The sequence below is a fragment of the Ammodytes marinus genome (genome assembly GCF_949987685.1).
Source record: "Ammodytes marinus genome assembly, chromosome: 18".
Taxonomy (NCBI): domain Eukaryota; kingdom Metazoa; phylum Chordata; class Actinopteri; order Uranoscopiformes; family Ammodytidae; genus Ammodytes; species Ammodytes marinus.
The window spans coordinates 9,595,747-9,614,914 of NC_137222.1; the positions used below are offsets into that span (position 1 = coordinate 9,595,747).

The 19,168-nt window shown below is 40.9% G+C and overlaps 1 protein-coding gene across 2 annotated transcripts in view; it reads left to right on the forward strand.

Moving 5' to 3' along the window:
* eng (endoglin) overlaps positions 1–18,666 on the forward strand; it is a 37,696-nt gene extending 19,030 nt beyond the window's left edge. For both annotated transcript variants that reach the window (XM_080046302.1, XM_080046303.1), the window contains 11 exons: positions 4,942–5,055; positions 8,977–9,154; positions 12,060–12,240; positions 12,344–12,446; positions 12,748–12,943; positions 13,391–13,542; positions 13,784–14,014; positions 14,294–14,360; positions 18,012–18,122; positions 18,215–18,262; positions 18,358–18,666. In XM_080046302.1, coding sequence (XP_079902428.1) covers positions 4,942–5,055; positions 8,977–9,154; positions 12,060–12,240; positions 12,344–12,446; positions 12,748–12,943; positions 13,391–13,542; positions 13,784–14,014; positions 14,294–14,360; positions 18,012–18,122; positions 18,215–18,262; positions 18,358–18,479 — 1,503 coding nt within the window. In that variant the 3' untranslated portion in view covers positions 18,480–18,666. The remainder of the gene's footprint in view (positions 1–4,941; positions 5,056–8,976; positions 9,155–12,059; positions 12,241–12,343; positions 12,447–12,747; positions 12,944–13,390; positions 13,543–13,783; positions 14,015–14,293; positions 14,361–18,011; positions 18,123–18,214; positions 18,263–18,357) is intronic.
* The last annotated feature ends 502 nt before the right edge of the window (positions 18,667–19,168 follow it).

Genomic DNA, 19,168 nt, shown 5'->3' on the forward strand with positions numbered 1-19,168 from the left:
GTTTACTAGACCTATGTAGTCCGCTCCTCATCTCTGCTTAAGGCCAGCAACTTAAAGTTAAGCAATAAAAGCAGCATTACATACCTAAATCTCCGCCTGAATTGCATTATGGGTATTGCAGGCGCCAGGTCAAGGGAGAAGAATGTGTGCAACAATTTTGATCCATTCATTTTGTCCATCTTTATGTTATCAAAGTGCAATGCAAAATTCTTGCTATTTTAACATTGACTTTGTACAAACTTTAACCATTTGATAACTAAGCCAGAAAGGTTTCTTCCCACACAATAAACTGTAACACACACACACACACACACACACACACACACACACACACACACACACACACACACACACACACACACACACACACACACACACACACACACACACACACACACACACACACACACACACACACACACACACACACACACACACACACACACACACACACACACACACACACACACACACACACACACACACACACACCACATACCACATGTCCAGCTTTTATCAGTCAAATAATGAGCTTAACAGCTGCCAGACATCACAGAAAGACAGGGGTTCCCATCAAGCCACCACAGTTCTTTTTACACTAAACAGGCTTCTATGACTACCCAGCTCTGCGAGTAAAGAATTCCCTTTTCAGCTTAACAAACACAAACCATAATTGCGGTGCGGATAGTATACCGGGTCATGTAGATTGGGTAAAACTTTAAGCTTTGAGGAATGACACTGGAAAGTAACTCCAGCAAACTTTTAATCTATTTGTTGTTATTTGCTTTGCCAGGCTCCATTTTTCACTGTGCAACATTGTCGGTCAGCTCGCATTAGTCATGTCTTTATCAGTGTGCTCTGTTTGTTTGCTTCTTTTGTTTGTTCTCACTTAGAGCTCTTTGTGTAGTACCTTCACACATCTTATGTTAAGTAACTTCTGTTTATTTATTGTCTCGCTGTATTTTCACACTCCGTTGGTCATTCCTTATTATTTGGTAGTGATTATAAGCAGGCATGCAGATGCGCTACTACGTGCTGTCTAGCTAAGGCAGCATCACAGGATATATTGCAGTACAATGCCAGCTTGAATCCATCATCTCTAAAATTAATAAAAAGCACTCAAGAACTTTATCTTTAGTTGGTTGTAGGAAAGCCCTAGAGACTCCTGTCAAAATGTTTCTCTTAAGGGGAACCTTCACTAGTAAGCTAGGCTGACTTATACAGTATTAGTGCTTTTCATTAGGAATGCGTCCTTTTTGAATTTAACGTTATTTGATACCGAAGCTTAGTTTTGATGTTAAACATTTACTGGAGCGTCTTAGCAAGGAAGCTGGTTAGCCTCCCAGACGCCCAGGTCTGTGAGACGTGTGTCTCCCTCACTTAGTTTTGTTTGAAGTTAGAAGGCTAACATTGTGCAAGCAGATGATTGTCTCTGCCTCAAAGACTGGGTTATTGGCATAAATGTTGCTGAGCTCGTTTGCCAAGTCTTTAATCTCATTTAATGGACCACCGTGTTACAGCAAATTTAATGGACTGAAATCAGAAGAAAAAGGCTGTTTGATGACAACACTGATTCAGAGTATATTACAAAGGGAAATGCTTCTCTCAGTCATCTTATTAGGCCCTGAAGAGTAAAACCAGACACATTATGTAGTGGGAGAATAAGAAACGAGACACATTTTTTTGAGATTGTATATACGAAGAATGGTTGTCTAATAAAATTGAACAAATTGGTGTAGAGTCTGTGGGGAGTTTGTGAAAGGAATTTGGCTTGGGATCTGTGTGATGCAATGAATATTTGACAGAGGTAGTAGCACATCCGGTTCTCTTGTGGGACTATGTGTGGATGTTTTTTGAAAAGAAGAAAATGGACAAAAGATCTCCCTAACACACAGACCCCCTTATCTGCTCTTGACTGTCTGTTTAGAACAGATTTGTCTTCTAAACACTGGGGGAGAGGGGATGGTCTTCATGTTTTGCCAAACTGTCCGGTCAGACGGGAGAGAGATTTGCTCTTGCCTCCCTTTCTTTGTCCTTTTAGAAAAATAAATTCTTATCACCGTCTTCCCCCATCAAATCATTCTGATTTACAACCTGCCAGAGACAATTGACTTCACAGTTTGACCGCAGAAAGAATTTAGAAAGGGTAGCATCTCACGGGGACTGCACAGGCCAGGAGAATTCATAGGGAGGAGCTGCTTGTACAAGGCCCACATTGATGTCACACGCTGGCTTGAGCTGTCGGGGTCTTGGCACGAGGCCGAGACTAGACCAGTGGAGCCAAAAGAATAACTGGAAACTGCATCAGCAAAGACCCCCCCCCCCCCCCCTTTCGAAACACGCTCTCGAGAAAGAAAAAAAAAAGAAAAAGTCTGAAAGGGAAAAACAATTGTATCTTGAAAGCGCAGGAACAAAAGAAGCAAAAAGGTGAGTGATCAGGGTCAGCGGCAGGCAGGATTCAGAGTTCAAAATGAGAGAATGGAAGCGGCAAAGGGGATGAAGGGAGGTAGGGCAGACAGAGAGACAAAGAAGCTAATTAGAGAGAGAGAGTATTTAAGGAAAACACCGCATGGGTTATCTCTGCTTGAAGCTCAATGGACTCCGTTCGGAAATGCCATTCATTCATTTTACCGGTATGTACTTGGAACTGGACTCAAGGTAAAAGAGGAAGTGGTGGTATTTCTGGGAAGACTTTGTCGTTACAATAATTCAAAGGTGTCTGACGCTGCGTTAAAGCCTGAGATATTCATATTAACTCAGCCCCTCTTACTTCCCTTTGGTCTTTGGGGCGATCAAGCTATACTCTTTTTATTATTCATACATTCTGCACCGAAGATGGAAAGCGAGGATTTTATCAAAAAGGTTTTTTTTTTAAAAAAGCAACAGAAACTCCAACAACAACAAAAAAGCAAGGGAACATGTGAACGGTGAAAATGTCAACGTGTTTTCACCAGAGATTGCAGTGTCCCCTTTGGCCAATTTAAAAGAAAAGAAGGGACGTTACACATTTATGCGATGCAGCATCCATTATGCAGAACCCTTTTCCGTACAACACATTGATGATACGTTGTGTGTCTGTGTGTGTGTGTGTGTGTGTGTGTGATTGTGTGTCATGAAAGATCCCCTCCATCCATTGCGCTCAGCGTGTGAGCTTCCCTTTTTTCCAATGCGTCTGTGTTTTGCTCATAGGCAATTTGTTGACTGTCTCCTTAGACCTAATTTGTTCTGTACCGGTCTGAAAATTTCCATAGCTCAGGCCTGAGCTCATCACGATTCTCTTGGATCAAGCTCCGGAGGTAGCAAGTGATTACATTTAATATTAGGGATTCACACTGTTCCCCCAGCATGTTCATTGTCTCCCCAGCAAGCCTACCTGTGGAAACAATCTACCTTCAAATAAACATGATAGTACTGAATAAAGTATGTTGGTGTCAAAAGTCATCGCAGATTGATGAAAACAGGAATTCATATTGAAGAATTTCCCACAGAAAGCCTCCCACATAAAGAGATATTTAAAATGCTTTTAATAAAAGCTGTTTTTCATTTCCGATGCATTTAACTGATTCCAAATCCACAACTCTTTCACTTTTTCTAAAACCCAATTATGTTGTCGGCTCTTACAGAAAGTAGAAGTAATTAGAACTAGGATTTATTGGAATTAAGTCAGCCTCTAAACTCAGGCTTAATTCTCCACAGTGGAAACGTTTATCCGCCACCTCTTATATCCATAAAACTCAGCGGTAGCCGCTTTACCCTGCGCACACGCCGAGCATGGTAATTACGGCTGATTCATAGAGCGACTGTTGTGGTGATTAGCGAATCACATCGCCATTGTGTCAACCTCAGCTGAAAATATGGATAATGAGGTATTACATTATGTGTTAAATTATGTTAATGTGGTTTATAAATATACAGTGGGTCTCAATGCTACAAAAGGCATACATAAAGAAAAACAAATGCAGCTTATTCCACATCAGGTGAATGTATATTTTTCCCTCGTTGACTTGCACTTCATAGAAATGTAAGAATAGAAGCAAGCTGCATTAGCTCATTGTGTGGATGTGAAGGCGGACACCAAAGATGGCATCCTGTCTGCCCCTCCCCCCACCCCCTGAAATGACTGCATGTGTTGACATGTCATAGTTCCAAAAAACAAGGATAATTGTCACATCGCACACTGATTTCTGCAATAGGGTAGAAATGGAATTCAAACTTTCATAGACTTGAACTGCAGTTGGAACTATTTTTAAACCGGGCGCTGCGAGCAAAATGTCTGTCTACTGCTTCAACTATGAGGTCTGTTAATGTAATGACATATGGCAGATTGGGAGGTTTGCCAGTTGAATATTAATAAATATCACATTTTTAATGAAGCCCGACATGTGTGTCCAGTTGTCAAGACGGCACAGATAAATGTATCCCTACACTGTGCTATGCACACTCAGCAGCTATGTAATAGGAGCATGAAGCATTGTTTGAAGTACTTAAAATATTGCCTAAAGTTTTGAGATGTATCCGCTTTGAATGTATAACACAGCACACAAACCCACCATGGTACACTTACCAAAAAACTCATTACAAACAGCAGAGTGGTTCCCATATGGATGGCTTCACAGTTGCGAGGGAAGACTTATGGCACTTGATTATTTGTCTTCCTAATCGGTCCCAGGGTTCCACCTGGAGATTTACACCACTGCCAAACTGTCTGTCTGCATCCAAAAATACAATCACAAACTCCAACCGTTTTGACTTTCACACATGGATAGAAGTGAATCGACATGCTTAGAAAGTACTGAATTAGGGGCAAAATTAGTGACACTGTATACATGTAAATGTATAGTTTGAAATTAAGGTATGAAGAATGTTGGAATGTGTTAATATTAAATTTTTGTCCTAATGTGAGGTAACATTTGGACTCATTTTGCTTCTGTTTCCTCTCAGGATTCAAAGATGTTCAGTCTGGAGATGGCCAATGCCAAGCCGATGAACCTCATCCTCACGTCGTCAGCCGTTGCCTATGTTCTACAAAAAATCAACACCGATGTTAACATTTATGTGAGTAATGTTGCTTAGTTTTTTTCATGTAACACCGTAGCTTTTTTATGTGTGATTCCACTAGTACTAACTAATAATGGAAAAAAAAGGTTTTTGGGAAACCAGTGGTTATTCATCTCAGTATTGTATACTTTTTTGATTAATCTAGATGTACTTAGCTTGTGTCGAGTGCCAGCTGTTTAACATAGAGTCAAACTGCCGCAGCTGTGCAGCTCTCTGGGCCTATTAGGAGCGACAACAAACCATGGTGGTTTTCCCATAGAAACTCCCCAGTGTGTGCTCCGTACACGGTTTGTGTTTTTGCGCTTTTATTATCCACCCCATAAATGTAAAGAGAAGTTATAGAGCGTCCATCGACGAGAAGGGGCTAATGGCAGCAACAGTAGAATTAATGTTCCAATGAAATTTGAGATTGTGACTTTTACTCACTCTCCTCGGATAACTTCTGTGAAGGAAATCTAAGTCGGCCACAAAACAACTTTTATTCAGCTGCTCGAGTGTCCAATTAAATAAAGGAAAAATAACTGTTAAATGGACAAAGTGTTGCAGCGGTCGCCAGTTTGGTTACTGCAGTATGTCAAACTATTTGTATTTAAACTGCCGTTGGTGATAAACACGGTGAATCAAACACAAAACAACACTATCGCAAACAAACCGCTGTGTCTTTAAATTTGTTTTTGACAGGAGTCTTCACTGAAAATATATCAGCGAACTCTCTTTAAGACATGAAAATATATTAAAAAGGGCAGATGGGGTCCAAATAAATGAGATTTCCGAACAAATGAGAAGGCTTCAAACTGGGCTATAAATTCTAAATATGTTAATGGAATTGATGACACACCATTTCTTAATTGAAAAAACACTGATTACTTAGAAACTCAGTGACAAAATATGTTCTAAAGGTTAGTTTATTATTGCTGAATATTTTCAATAGCTTATTGGCCTATGAAGTAATCCGTTATCAGCCTCGTCTTGCACCATTGCTGCAATTCCACATGACACGTTTTGCTTTCCCAGTGTCAAAGTTGTACTTTTGCACATTGATTAATGTGTTTTTCGTACCTCGGGAGACGGTCACTCACCGCTGTCAGCTCATATCAGTACGGGGTGTCGGTTGAATTGAGACGTGAAATTTCCTAGGAGAGGAAGAATCACAATGAGCATTTTATCAGCTTCATTTCTCTCCCCGTGCAAAACTCACAGTTATCAGCGCGCGATCATTCTTGGAACATCGTCTTGGGAACACGCTCTTGAGATTTGACAGTCAGCTGCCAAACGGTGACCTTTATAAACATCTTAAAGAAGCTCTTCAAAATTCACATACAGTACATTGTCTCTCTGTCGCAAAGTCATGGCCAGTTGTCTGTCTTCCATCTTTGAGCTTATGACTAAAAAAAAGCTCAAAAGTGCAAAAGCTGTTTGGCAGCTGAGTCTCACATGTCAGAACATTCCACATGCACATGAATGGAAGACACACATTTTTTTGACAAATCTGTAAAGATGATTTAATGTCTATGTCCATAACCCCTATGTCAATGTACTTTAATACTGACATGAACTGAAACTGTTAATGTTATTAATATTAGCACAAATGAACAGGCTATAGCATGTAAAAGTAAAAAAATAATTCCGATTCAAATCCCAGTCGATCAATGGCAGTGCTGAAATGTTTACAGGGAATGTCATCAGTTAGTGATACGCTGACAGCGGTGTGAAGGCCCATCCTGTATCATGTCCTGTCGTGAGCCTGGACAGCATTGCCTGTGACTGCAGGATGTTTTTGTGGGATGAGCACTATCACTTGGGGGGTAATTGTGTTTTACTGCAGATTGCGGTGTAAGAGAAACAGCATCTGTTCTGCGTTTGATAAAAGTACGTCATCAGCTTGACAGCTTGGCACAGTGTCACCACCATCACAGCTCTTGTCGCCCTCTCCAAGCTGCTTGGGTTGTTAAAAAAAAACAAAAAAAAACATAGGGTCAGCAGGATTTATGTCTGTAAAATCTTGTTAGTCTTCATATTTTGTTTAATATTATTTGACAACTTGACACATTATTAGTTTCACTCAATATGCTGCATGATATACTAACTTGTATTATATCTAGATCACAATTTATAAGAAGTATCTCATGTTATTGCTCTTGTGAGAAGATGGCGACTATATCTCAAAGCAGACTCCGGGGGGAAAGGAGAATCATCAGAAACTTTTCTGTAATAAAGCCTTCAGAGACAGCGACGCGCTCTTCTCTCACGACATCTTTCAGTTTCTTGAACTCTACTGTGAGCCTGTGGAACATCAAACTGATTTCACTGAGAGACGTATCTCAGTGAAATTCCACTCTTGTCATTAAAAACGATTGCCATTGTTATTTCCCCTTTTTTCTTCTTCCCGTCTGTCTTTGCCAGGCCTCCCCTGTCTTCCTGGATCTGTTGTGACTAGTAGTTTTTTTTCCAATTTATTTTATTTTATTTTTTCCTTCATGTATTTTTGATCTTGCGTCAGTCAAATATTCATGTAGTAGAGTGACCAATGGCTCCCTGGGGGCTTACTTGGCTTTCACCAGTTTTTCTTCTTTGTTCCTTTCTGTCTGGCTCTGTGACGCAAGGACACATAAGCAAGTAGTCACTCGTCAGGACAGACAGGTCAGGAGAATTATTTGTTATTTTAACAGGCAAACTCATACTGACTAAACATTAACAGGATGACTTAGAGGAAATACGGTATTTCTAAAATTACTCAGCACACCAAGACTCCTCTGTTTCTCTCATTCTCATCTCTGTGGAATTCTATGAGCTGTTAAACATTTCTTAACGAGTCCAAACGTCCACCCTTTATGGTAGATTCGATTTGAAAATGCATGTGTTGCATTATTAAACTAAAACATTGAATTTGAACTAAACACAACAGGCACATGGAAACATGACAGACAATGCGGTGGCCCGGTATACTGCATGCAGCTCAGTTTATTTAAGTAGAAATTAAATATTTCCTAAATGTATTTTATTATCTGATCTTATTGTTCAGTCCCTTACTTCCATGTACTTTTCTTCTGCACAATAAGCTGTTCTTGAGCTTCAGGGAGGCATACAGTATGTGAATGAAAGGGCGCAGTACTTAAACAGCACTTCAGTTTCCACTTCAGCCTTTGAACCGCTTTAGAAGTGAAGGACAAATCACTATAGATTAAAATCCATTGAAAGGTTGAACCCAAAATAAAACTATTACAAAAAAGTTCTTCCTCTTATTTACTGAGCCCATTTTTTAAATTATTTTTTAATTATTTTTTTACATATCTAGACTGACTGTAGACAATCTCCACTCCTTATTTCCAATACATTCCCCGGCCTCTCTTATTCAGGCAAAGCTTAATGTAAACTCCATTATTTCCCAACGGCCCAGACAAGGAAACAGCAGTGTCTAGTCGATGGGATGGATGTATATATTTATACCTTGTATGGAGCCAGATTCCAGCCGACTGCGGTGACGCACAAAGCTAAAAAAGGTCCCATTTCCTGGCCCCGCTCAGGAAGCGAAGGAAGGACCATGGCTCCAACAGGGTTGTGCAACTGGGCTCGTGGACACTTAACCATAATAAACATTTCTTTTTAGCAGGGCTCTGCTCGGAGAATAGAAGGAGAGTTGGGTGGAGGGTAAGAAAGAAAAAAAAAAGTAATAGAGGAGGAGAATGAGAGAGGGATGGGCAAAAACATGTCTGACATGACAAAATGGGAGCAGACATGCGGGAGGTAGATATAAATAAATCAAACGCTGACTCACTCAATTCTGTGTTATTGTAACAATGGTAAACACCCGTGTCTTCTTTTTTGGACATACAGTATACGTTTACTGACTGTGTTTTTCTTTTGGCGATATTGTGTAAAGAAGCTAATTGGCATGACTGTGTGGGCTCTACTTTCCAGGTGAAAAATGACTCCATGCTTGCTCTAGTGGGTAATCAACATCATGACCACATCCACAAGGCAGACTTCCCCACTCAAGAGGAGGAGCTGGTGGAGTGGGCGAGACAGAGGTTTGGGGGGGTGACTTCCTTCACCACAATCAGGAATCTGAAAAATATCTCGTCGACAGGAACACAAGGTGAGAACTATTTGTGTAACTAACAGGGGGTTTGTCCTAGTAAATAACTTGTTGTCTCCATTTGCCAATTGGAAGGGAGTCGATTACACTGTCTGGTAACATGCCAATATACAGTGTATATATGCACGCACGCACGCAAACACACATGCACGCACACACACACACACACACACACACACACACACACACACACACACACACACACACACACACACACACACACACACACACACACACACACACACACTCACAGTATTATTTGAATTATTCTGTCTCATTCAATTGATTATTACCATTGATTATTATTATTTTTATGTTAATGTTGATTATTACTGCTGTTGTTGAATTTTAAATCATTAAATAATTATTTGGAAATATTGTTCTTTGTACAATCATTCAAATAAAGCTTACTTGATTTGAATTAAATTTAATTGAAAGGGGGCGCCCTGAGCTCAGTTGGTAGGGCGTCCCCCCCATGGGCCTCGGCCAGCAGCAGACCCGGGTTCGATTCCAGCCCGCGGTCGTTCTCTGCATGTCACTCCCCTCTCTGCCCCATTTCAACTCTGTCTCTACTCTGTCAATAAAGCATAAAAATGCAAAAACAAAATATATATCTTAAAAAAATAATTGAAAGCATTAAAGCATCCTATCAGATCGGTGCAATACAGTAAAGGACTTTCTGGCTGCATTAAAGTGTTGCAGATTCATCCACCTTGAGATTATGATTCTTATCTGGAATATGCTTCCTCAAATCTAAAACAATATATCTAGTGCTGAAGAGAGCAAAGTTTTTTACAGTCAGCACATCAGGCCTTCATAACTCATTGGGGAGTCTGTAGTACAGTGACCGGGGATGGATGAAGGCTCTTCTTATCTTAAGTGTGTATAAAACTCCTCTGTGATGAAACCACTGAGAAAAAAACACTTTATTCTCCAGAATTGACTGCACATATTACATTACTGTGAGTCAGCCACGCAAAGTGCAACATATACAGATTTTCAACCACAGATAGATAAATACATGAAAATAACATTGGCAATTTTGGGAAAATCTCAAACGTTCAGTGCAAATCTTTTGCTTGATTGAGTGAGTAAAGGGCAGGGGCCGGAGCTCGACTTTCTCTGAGTTGACAGGACGTTGTTACATTGTGACATTTGGAAAGGGAAGCCGCCGACAAATGGCCGCCGAAGATGGAGGCAGAAAAACACTATGATTTCAGCTTTCATGGCTGAGCAAAGGCTGGACTCTAAGAATATTATTGGCTCCTATTCCCAACAGCAGAAGCCGTGGGATGCTCGACGTGAGCGCAATTATTTCCTGACAAAGCCTCCTTAAGGCAGTCTGAGCTAAAGCGGAGCTCTGACATGAGTTTGGATAAAAGTGAACTGTGGTGATGGTAGAAGAGTGGTGGCTGCTTTTATGTCCACTGTCTTATATAGCTTTAATCTCTCTTTTTTATTATATGTCTGTCTTTCTCTTGGTCTATCAACTATATAACTATATATATGTTGTTACAGTGGGTGACAGTTTAACGTCCCTGTCTGGCAATGGCACAGCGCTCTTTTCCCATTTTAAATGTTCTGTTTGAATTGTGATGAAATGCTGTGTTTTCAGCCACTCTTAGTTTTTACTGTAGCGAGTGTTTTACTGACTCATAGCCCACAAGGGCATTAGACTTGCTCAAGCAGCGAAACAGTTTACCTCGCTATTTTGCTGCTTCCCTTGGCCCGTAATGGGGGTGAACTTGTGTAGGCCTTGTCGTAGGCGTTTGCGAAACAGTCTGTGCTATCACTGCACAAGTGTGTGTTGCCAAATTGAAGGCTGGCTGAGGAGAATATACTGTATGAACATGTCCTTGAGTTTTCCTGAATGTCATAATGTGATTAAAAAGTTAGGTCATTATGCGTTTGTTAGTACAAAAGAGGAGAAGTGAGAAGATACTTTTAAATTCTAGTTGCCCAGCTACAACCCAGTCAGGCCAAAGTAACGGAAAAGTATCCTGACCTGATACTGCACTCAAACTAAATCTAGTTGCCAATGTTCCCACCCATGGAGGCTTGAAAGGGCAATGTTGAAAGCTGGTAGTTTGCTGTATGCATGGATGACAGCAGTTAGCTGGAATTCAAACAGTCAATGTCCTGTAATGGTTATACATTTTATAGTCTGAAAAGAAAAAAATCCACTCTACTTGTCCACCACGATATTCAGACACGAGTGCTCAGTATGATCCAAAAACACTCATATTCTTGTCACAATTTGGCTCAAATATGCTGTTGTGTGGTTTGCACTGCTCATTGACTTGGCTGTTTGTGTGATGAGGTTGCTGTGGGACATCGCCCCCTCCGCTCCCAGCCAAACAAAATGTGCGTAGCAATTTGTGCACTGCACCTGTGAACCATCCGTCACCATTATTTGGTCAAAGGCTGAGCATGGTGTACTCTCCCTCTCACCCTCTGGAGACGTGTCCTGGAACATCCTCTGTAGTGGGAAAGGCACGGTGCTAATGCGCCCCGGCAGTTTGGTGTTGTGTTGTAGAGCGGAGCTACGACTCCCCAGTGCGCGCCACCGAGTAAAACACTGTAAACTGTCGGCTCTGTTATACCGGCAGCCACTCTGAAAGGAAAAACAGTCTCTCAGAGGATCACTCTCACTGAAGATACCCTATTAAATGAATAGGCCTATACAAAATAGGCTTTAATCGTAATTGCTCATCGCAGCCACTACCACGCTGCCACAATTATGTATTTGAACTGAAGTGCTGGCAGTTCATTTGTTACGAGCTATTGCCGTTTTATGACATGCTGAAACACCATTGTTGCTCATCATCATGTAATGTCATTTTTTGTTCCGCAAACAATGAACGAACAACGATGGAAAAAAAAATTAACGTGTGTTGCTTTGCAGGAACCAAAGCTGGCTCTCATCACTGCGTCCTTCAAAATGAAGACGCATCGGAGAAGCACTTCATGACGTTTGAAACGGCGACCCCTGCCTCCCCCTTCAAATACTGCTCGCCACAGCCACAGAACCCCGGCGCAGAATCCAACCTCCACATCATAAACATTCCTGAGGACGCCAGCATTCGGTAAAACTTCGAGATTCCCCATGACGTGGCATTTTTTGTGTGTTTTTTCCCCCATTTGTTTATTCTCTTTCTATTTTTTTGTTTTGCTGCTTCATATTTGCAGCAATGTATCACTGCGCGTGGACACTAAGATGACCAGCTTGTTCCTCAGAGGCCCTCAGGGAACCACGTGGACCTTCCTCAACCCACAGCACGCTAAGTTTGGGGTAAGCATGCACATACACACACTCCACCAGTTATAGCACTTAGAGCACCACCAGTAGTTAGCCTACTCATTGTCTCACAACAATGTGTGAAGATAGGATTTATGAAGAAAAACAAAGACTCTATAGTCTATTCGATTGTGATGTGTTCAATACAGTGATATGGCTCAATTAATAACTGGGTCAAAGGATTTCTTCTCCCATGCCTGTGAACATGTACTCATTATTGAACGATCTTGCCGGTACAAGGCCTGTCTCTAAGTCATTACTGATTCATAGGAACTCGTCTCTTCTCTTTCTGCAGTCTAACAACGACATCCTGCTGCCCACCATCACACACAGAATCCAACCGCTATTTACACTGGATAGTGACAACGCAGGGGATGTGCAAAAGAAGGCTTTAGATCATTTTAAAGCCAGCACTTTCACCAGCTATACTGAACTCAGATCAGAGGACTCTATGGTCTTACTGGTTCTCGGAACAAAAGACAACCATGAAGGTAAGATGATTTAAAAAAAAAGGCGAGGAACATTTGCTTCTGGCTTTAAAGGCACTTTCTGCAAATAGAGTAGAGGGAGGACTGCAAAACAAACCAATAAAAAAACAGCAGTGATGCCAGCAGTGAGGATAATTAGTACTACTTTAATACTAGTAAGAGTAGTATCCATTAAAATTTCTATTATCAAAATTAAAGTATGTGCGCTATGCTTCAATTTGAATGGCCCTTTTGAGTTGTTTTGAGAATAAGTCCTTTTTTACGACAAAATACCTGAAAGACCTGAGGTCTTAACCCTCTTCAAAATGTGTCTTGATGTGGGTATATACCTCCAAAAACATGGTACAATAGCAAAGTGTACACAGTGTCCGCAATTCAAGAAAGTACAACAACAGTAACAGTTGGATTGTAACTTTGTTTTGTTTCTAACTCAAGCCATGTCTCTTTCAGTTACAGAACCAGTACCAAAACCAGATGTTCCCATTACAACTAATGCCACTCACCAGATGCCTCTGTTGATGCAGCTCTACACCTCCCCAGACTACCGCTCTCCACTGGACCCTAACACCAAGGTGGAGAGTGACAAGAGGATTTATGCAGAGGTAAAAAAAAAAAAAAAAAAAAAAAAAAAACGTTCACCCCTTTAGCTGTGTTTCAGGTCTCCTTACTCAACTCCTGCTCAAAAATATCAAAATACAGTATATGGATAGTGGATAATAGAATAGTAGTTAAACTATATATTTGGTTTGACCCTAACATTTTCATAACCACTGATGCTCATTTCTTTCCCAATTCTGTTGCAGTTGATTTTATCTCCGTATACCTATCTCTGTATCCCTGCAGATTTCGGGCCACACTCTAGGGGACATTGTCTTGACCATCAAGGTGATCAACTGCTTTGTCCACTCCAAGGGCTTGTGCTCTGTGGTGAAAGAGCTGCCCTTCATATCGGAGGCCTGCTCCTTAAATTCCTGTCCCAACAGCACCCGACTCAGCTTCTCTTTAGACCAACTCCAAGAGCTGACGTCCACCACTTGGGACCTGGAATGCTCCGTCAAACTCTGCTACAGTGAGGTAAGAGCTCATCAATTATAATTGTTATTAATAGTTTTTTTTTACAGAGCACTTGAAATAAACCACGTCAAATGAAAGTGCTTTTATTCATTAATGCAACTGTACATTAGCATTAGTAAGGCAATTGAAATATGTTTGATATATCTTGCATTAAGTAAATAGGATCTGTGTGTAACACCATTCCCTTGGTTCATTTTCTGTATTGAGTGTCACAAACTTATGACAGAGAGACCGTTTGGATTATATTGACACCTTTTCTTTCTTTCACCACCTCACTAGAAATGTGGGGATGGAGGAAGAGTGAAGAGGAATCTGGAGGTGACCCAGCCGTCCCTGCAACCACCAAGTGAGTTCAGTTTTAACTCCAAAATATGAATCAGTTGACTCAGATGCTACACAAGCCTTCGTTGTACCAGATTTGTATTTATTATTTTTTTATCAAGGATTTTTATCAAGGTTACCCCGAGATACGCTTTCCAACCCCTTATGATATTCTACATAAAGTGTTTTTGTCTCCACTTTTTTAATAAAACAAATGATGTTCTACTCTGAATTACCGCAGTGTCTACACATAAATCCTAATTAGTTGCTAGGCCCCAGTGCACACGGTTTTCTCTTTTTCTCCAACTCTCCAAAAAACGGAATTTTGGATATATAAGAAAATTGTGTTAAATTATTTGTATTATTTCATAATGTTGCATTACTGTTGTAATTTAGTTATATTAATGTTAAAATAGTATAATTTATATGTTAATGTTTAATGTTGATTGCTTTTCCTTATTTTGTGATAAAAACAAACAAAAAAATAAAAACTTATTTTTTTCTTATTAATGCAAAGGCACAAAACACAATAAATGCATAACAATGCAGTTTCTAAAACGATTCACCCAAAAATTTTAAAAAATGGTGTCCAGATGGTGTCATTTCTTGACGGACCATCTTTCTATCATATTAATTATAACTTGATGTAAAATAAACTCGCTGGACTCTCAGAAGCTTATATATATTGGAAAACTTTAGCTTTTACTTTTTCTGCCCTCAGGACTTAATTGCTAGTCTGGTGCTCTGCCAGTGAATTGCTGCTCGCTGCTATAATTTTCATACCTATTGTTGTTTTTCATGTGCACAACAAGTGCTGCGTGGGCGGTTGTCATAGCAGTGAACTCAGGATATGCAGTTGAAGCCAGTAAGGGACTGCGGGGCCGGAGCCTTTCGTCCTTTAGGAAGGTCTGCAGGCTGACCTTGTGGCCACAATCAGAAGCAGCGGCTCACGGGGGGAGGGAAGTGTGTGTCTGTGTGTGTGTGTGTGTGTGTGTGTGTGTGTGTGTGTGTGTGTGTGTGTGTGTGTGTGTTGAAGTCCTTTGTGTTTCTAAGGGGGTCCGACTGTGTTGCTGTCCAAACACAGCCACTGGGCTTGCCGCCTTTGTCAGATGTATTCAACAAAAATCTACTCAAACCCAGGAAAGATGTCTGTATTGCTTTGATAGAGGCTCCAGACAGATGAGTAATTTCTGGGAACATTTCAAATGATTCAATATCAGACAAAAAGACACAAGGAAGTAGATGCTGATTAAATAGGTGTGTGTGTGTGTGTGTGTGTGTGTGTGTGTGTGTGTGTGTGTGTGTGTGTGTGTGTGTGTGTGTGTGTGTGTCGCCTGGAGTTTGTCAGACTTCTTTTGTAAAAACCGATAACGTATTTGTTTATACCTTAAGCATTCCCTTATCCTCCATTTCTCTCTGAGGAGGAAGATAAAGGTTGGTACGTTGTCATTATTGCAGCAGACCGTGGTGTATGTGTTGGGGGAAGCTGACTAAACTACCCATCCATGCTTCTCCTGTGTCCTGTTTTGCTTTAACTCACGCAATCGATCATTTTTCCCTTCTTGTCTGGGGACCTCATGAGATACACTTGTTATAAAAATAAGAAGATGCCGGGTTTGGCAACACTGTTTGTATCAGCGAGCGAGACTTGCAGGCTGCATACTGTTTGTGAAACCGTCACTTGGCAGCGCAGAGTGCTCTATTCTATCATCATTCCTGTTTTGTAGTTTTCATCAAGAGGGGGTGTTCCGGGGGGAGTCACACACACAGCACAAGCCCGGGCCGTCTGTGTCCTCCTCTTCCACCTGCACTGGAGCTTCTGCTTCCTGCTCCTGTTTATTCAGCTTTGGCTGTCAAAGACCCTCGCTTAGACAAACTAACTCAGCGAGTGATGGATGCCTCTCGAAGTCTCTAGAGAATGGCTGCTTCCAAGTGGCTGTGATGTTTCTGGCCCAGGCCGGGGTCAGGGAATGTTGGAAGAAGGGAATGACAGATCAACACACTGCATGGTTTGGTTGGCTGTGTGTGGGATCATGCAGTCGGCCCCAATGACCACAAGATGTCACTGTTTGGGTGCTCTGGGTCATATTTAATTCAGCTGAGATTTTGTGTCCTTTAATTGAATATCAGCATAATAGTTTTGTGTGTCTTCATAATTATAGGCTATGTAAAAAAAAAAAACTTCTGGAGTCAATATCAGGCTCTGTTTTTTCTTATTCGGTTTAGATGAGGTGGGCTGTATGCTCTCATTCTTATGACACAATAAGTATTTTGATCCAATCGCGGCAGTTCTCTGCCCGAATATTCTGTAAAAACAATGACTGTTGCCATGGAGACAGTTTGATACGGCCATGCACACACAATCCTTTCAAACGGTCATGTTTTTTTAAATTAAATTTTTAAACATTTATGAACATTTATTTTCAATTGAGACACCCAACTTTGATATCATATGTTGATTTTTACTAGTTGAGACCAGGTTTGCAGAGGCTTTAAAGTCCATGTGGTTCAGTCGAAATGTTCTATTGCTCACTGCAGAGGCAGCGCTACGCATAAATGATTCATGTACACATGATGCACTGGTGGCACATTCCCTACAAAACAAACCAGAGCAGCCTTCTGTCCTTCTCGTCCTGTCTTTAATGCGCTTGAGGAAGGGACAGCTGTAGTGTCTGAAGCCCATGTGTGGTTCTTCCTTAGCCTAGCACATGCCACCAGGAGGCAGGAGGCAGCCGAGGCAGGTGAGAGAAACTCGTGCAAAGGTGATGATTAGTTTCTCCCAAATGTTCCCGATATGTGGGAGGATTGATACAGGTGGCGGGAGAAGGGGAGAACAAATAGCATGTGTTTGCACATTGTCTTGATATGCAACCCACGGCATGCACACTCTGGTTGTGTTAAGTTCTGGTGGGGATGTTCCTTCGGATGGTTAGCTGGTGATTTTAAAATGATCATTGTAAAAAAAAATAAGTTTTATAATATCTGGCATTGAACATCAATAGCCGCCAAGTGAGTTTTTAGTTTATACAATTGAATGTTGGAAGGGTCTAAGGTGACTTCTGAGTGAAGGGTAAAACTGTCTATGATCAAACAACATACAGTCTTCTTCAAGTGACTCACTCGAGGCTAGCTGTTTGCGGCCTTGCCGGAACCACAATGAGTGAAAAGAAACTGTATGAAGGGCTTGTCAGGTTGGTACAGTATGTCTGAGTCACATTACTGTTGGTCTTGAGCGATTTTTTTGTGTCTACTTATTCTTTTAATCTGTTCAGAGCTTTATATACAGAACATTATTTTTGATTGCTGCTGGCTCAGTTGTCAGGTTTATTAGCAGTAAAGCCCGTTGTGCCAAACTTTATTGTAAATTGAAATCTGTATCATAAAAAAAAAATAATAATTATATTACATTTACTTATTTCCTTGTTTTTCTTTTCAATTTAGGCTGAATTGCATTGGCTGCATGGGCTTTGCTTGTGTTGTCAAAATAACTAAGAGTCTTGTATGAATTACAGTTAACATTCCTGTTGGTCGCTTTAGAATCTATACCATCAATCTTTAAGTTGACCCTTTTAAGAAAGCTTTTGGTTTGGGATCCTGCCCTGTTGAGTTTTTGACTTGTGATTGCTGTTGTTTTACAAAAGCTTGCATCCATTGTTTTGTCTTGTGTATGTTTCAGCTCCACCATGCTTTGATTTCGGTCTACCTGGTGTTCTGGGAATTGCCTTTGGAGGGTTCCTGATTGGAGTTTTACTTATTGGAGCACTGTGGTTCATCAAAATTAAAACGGGTAAATGCACGACTAATAATATAGACATAATGGTTGAATCTAGATCTGAATATTTGTCTGGATGTAAACTGGTCTAATTTTGCTTTATCCAGGGTATCCAACTGGACTGGACATCAGCTCGACTGCGGGAAAACTTCCAGGTAAGGAATCTGTCTTTTATTCTAATTGTTTATTTTTATTTCCATATGTTTTGGGCAATTTTTTATATTTTTTCCCGTCTCATCTTTTTGTTCAGGATGTCCCTGCTCTGGAGCAAAACGACAACCTGTTTCTACCAACCCTTCCCCCTCTGAGAACAGCAGTGCCAACGCTAGCATTGGAAGCACCCAAAGCACACCGACCAGTAGCATGGCATGAAATCAGATACATCTCCACCATCTTTAGGGCCACCATCTCCCTTAAAAGTCACTTATATTGGGTTTGTGTTTTTTGTTTTCTTTAACAATGCTTCAAAAGCATTTATCATTTCCTTGCCCCCTTTCAAATTCGTATTAAAAAGCACAACCCACGTCTTTGAGACACCAAGTCTAGAATGGATGTGATTAGGGAGTTTGTAATGGTGGATGGCGGGGGAGGGAGGGGGGGGCGCCGGTGACGGATAACAGCAGGCTGATCAGTGGCCTCTGATGCTCACCTCTGCAGCCTCTCTGTAGAGTCAGGCTCCTAGACAGGAAGTTAAAGAGGGCAAGAGAAAAAAAAACTAAATTGGCTCCCAGCAACAGGAAAAACAAACCATATCCCCCAAGAGCTAACAGGAAATTCGCTGCATTCCTTTCAATGAATTGTGCTCATGTGATGGCAGCACAATAATGGTCAGACAGGAGACAAACTAGTCAAACGACTGACTTTGAAAAACAGATAAAAAGCTCCTTTTGCATTCACATCTAAGCTACAAAAATAACACAGACTTTTGGCTATAGGTCAGTCCGAGAAGTTATCTACAACATCTTGGGGACCGAGAAAGGTCAACATCTTAGGATCTCAAAGCAGTCAAAGAAATGCTCGCTTCAAGAGTTTTTTTGACTTAATTGGAGTTTGAGGTCAAT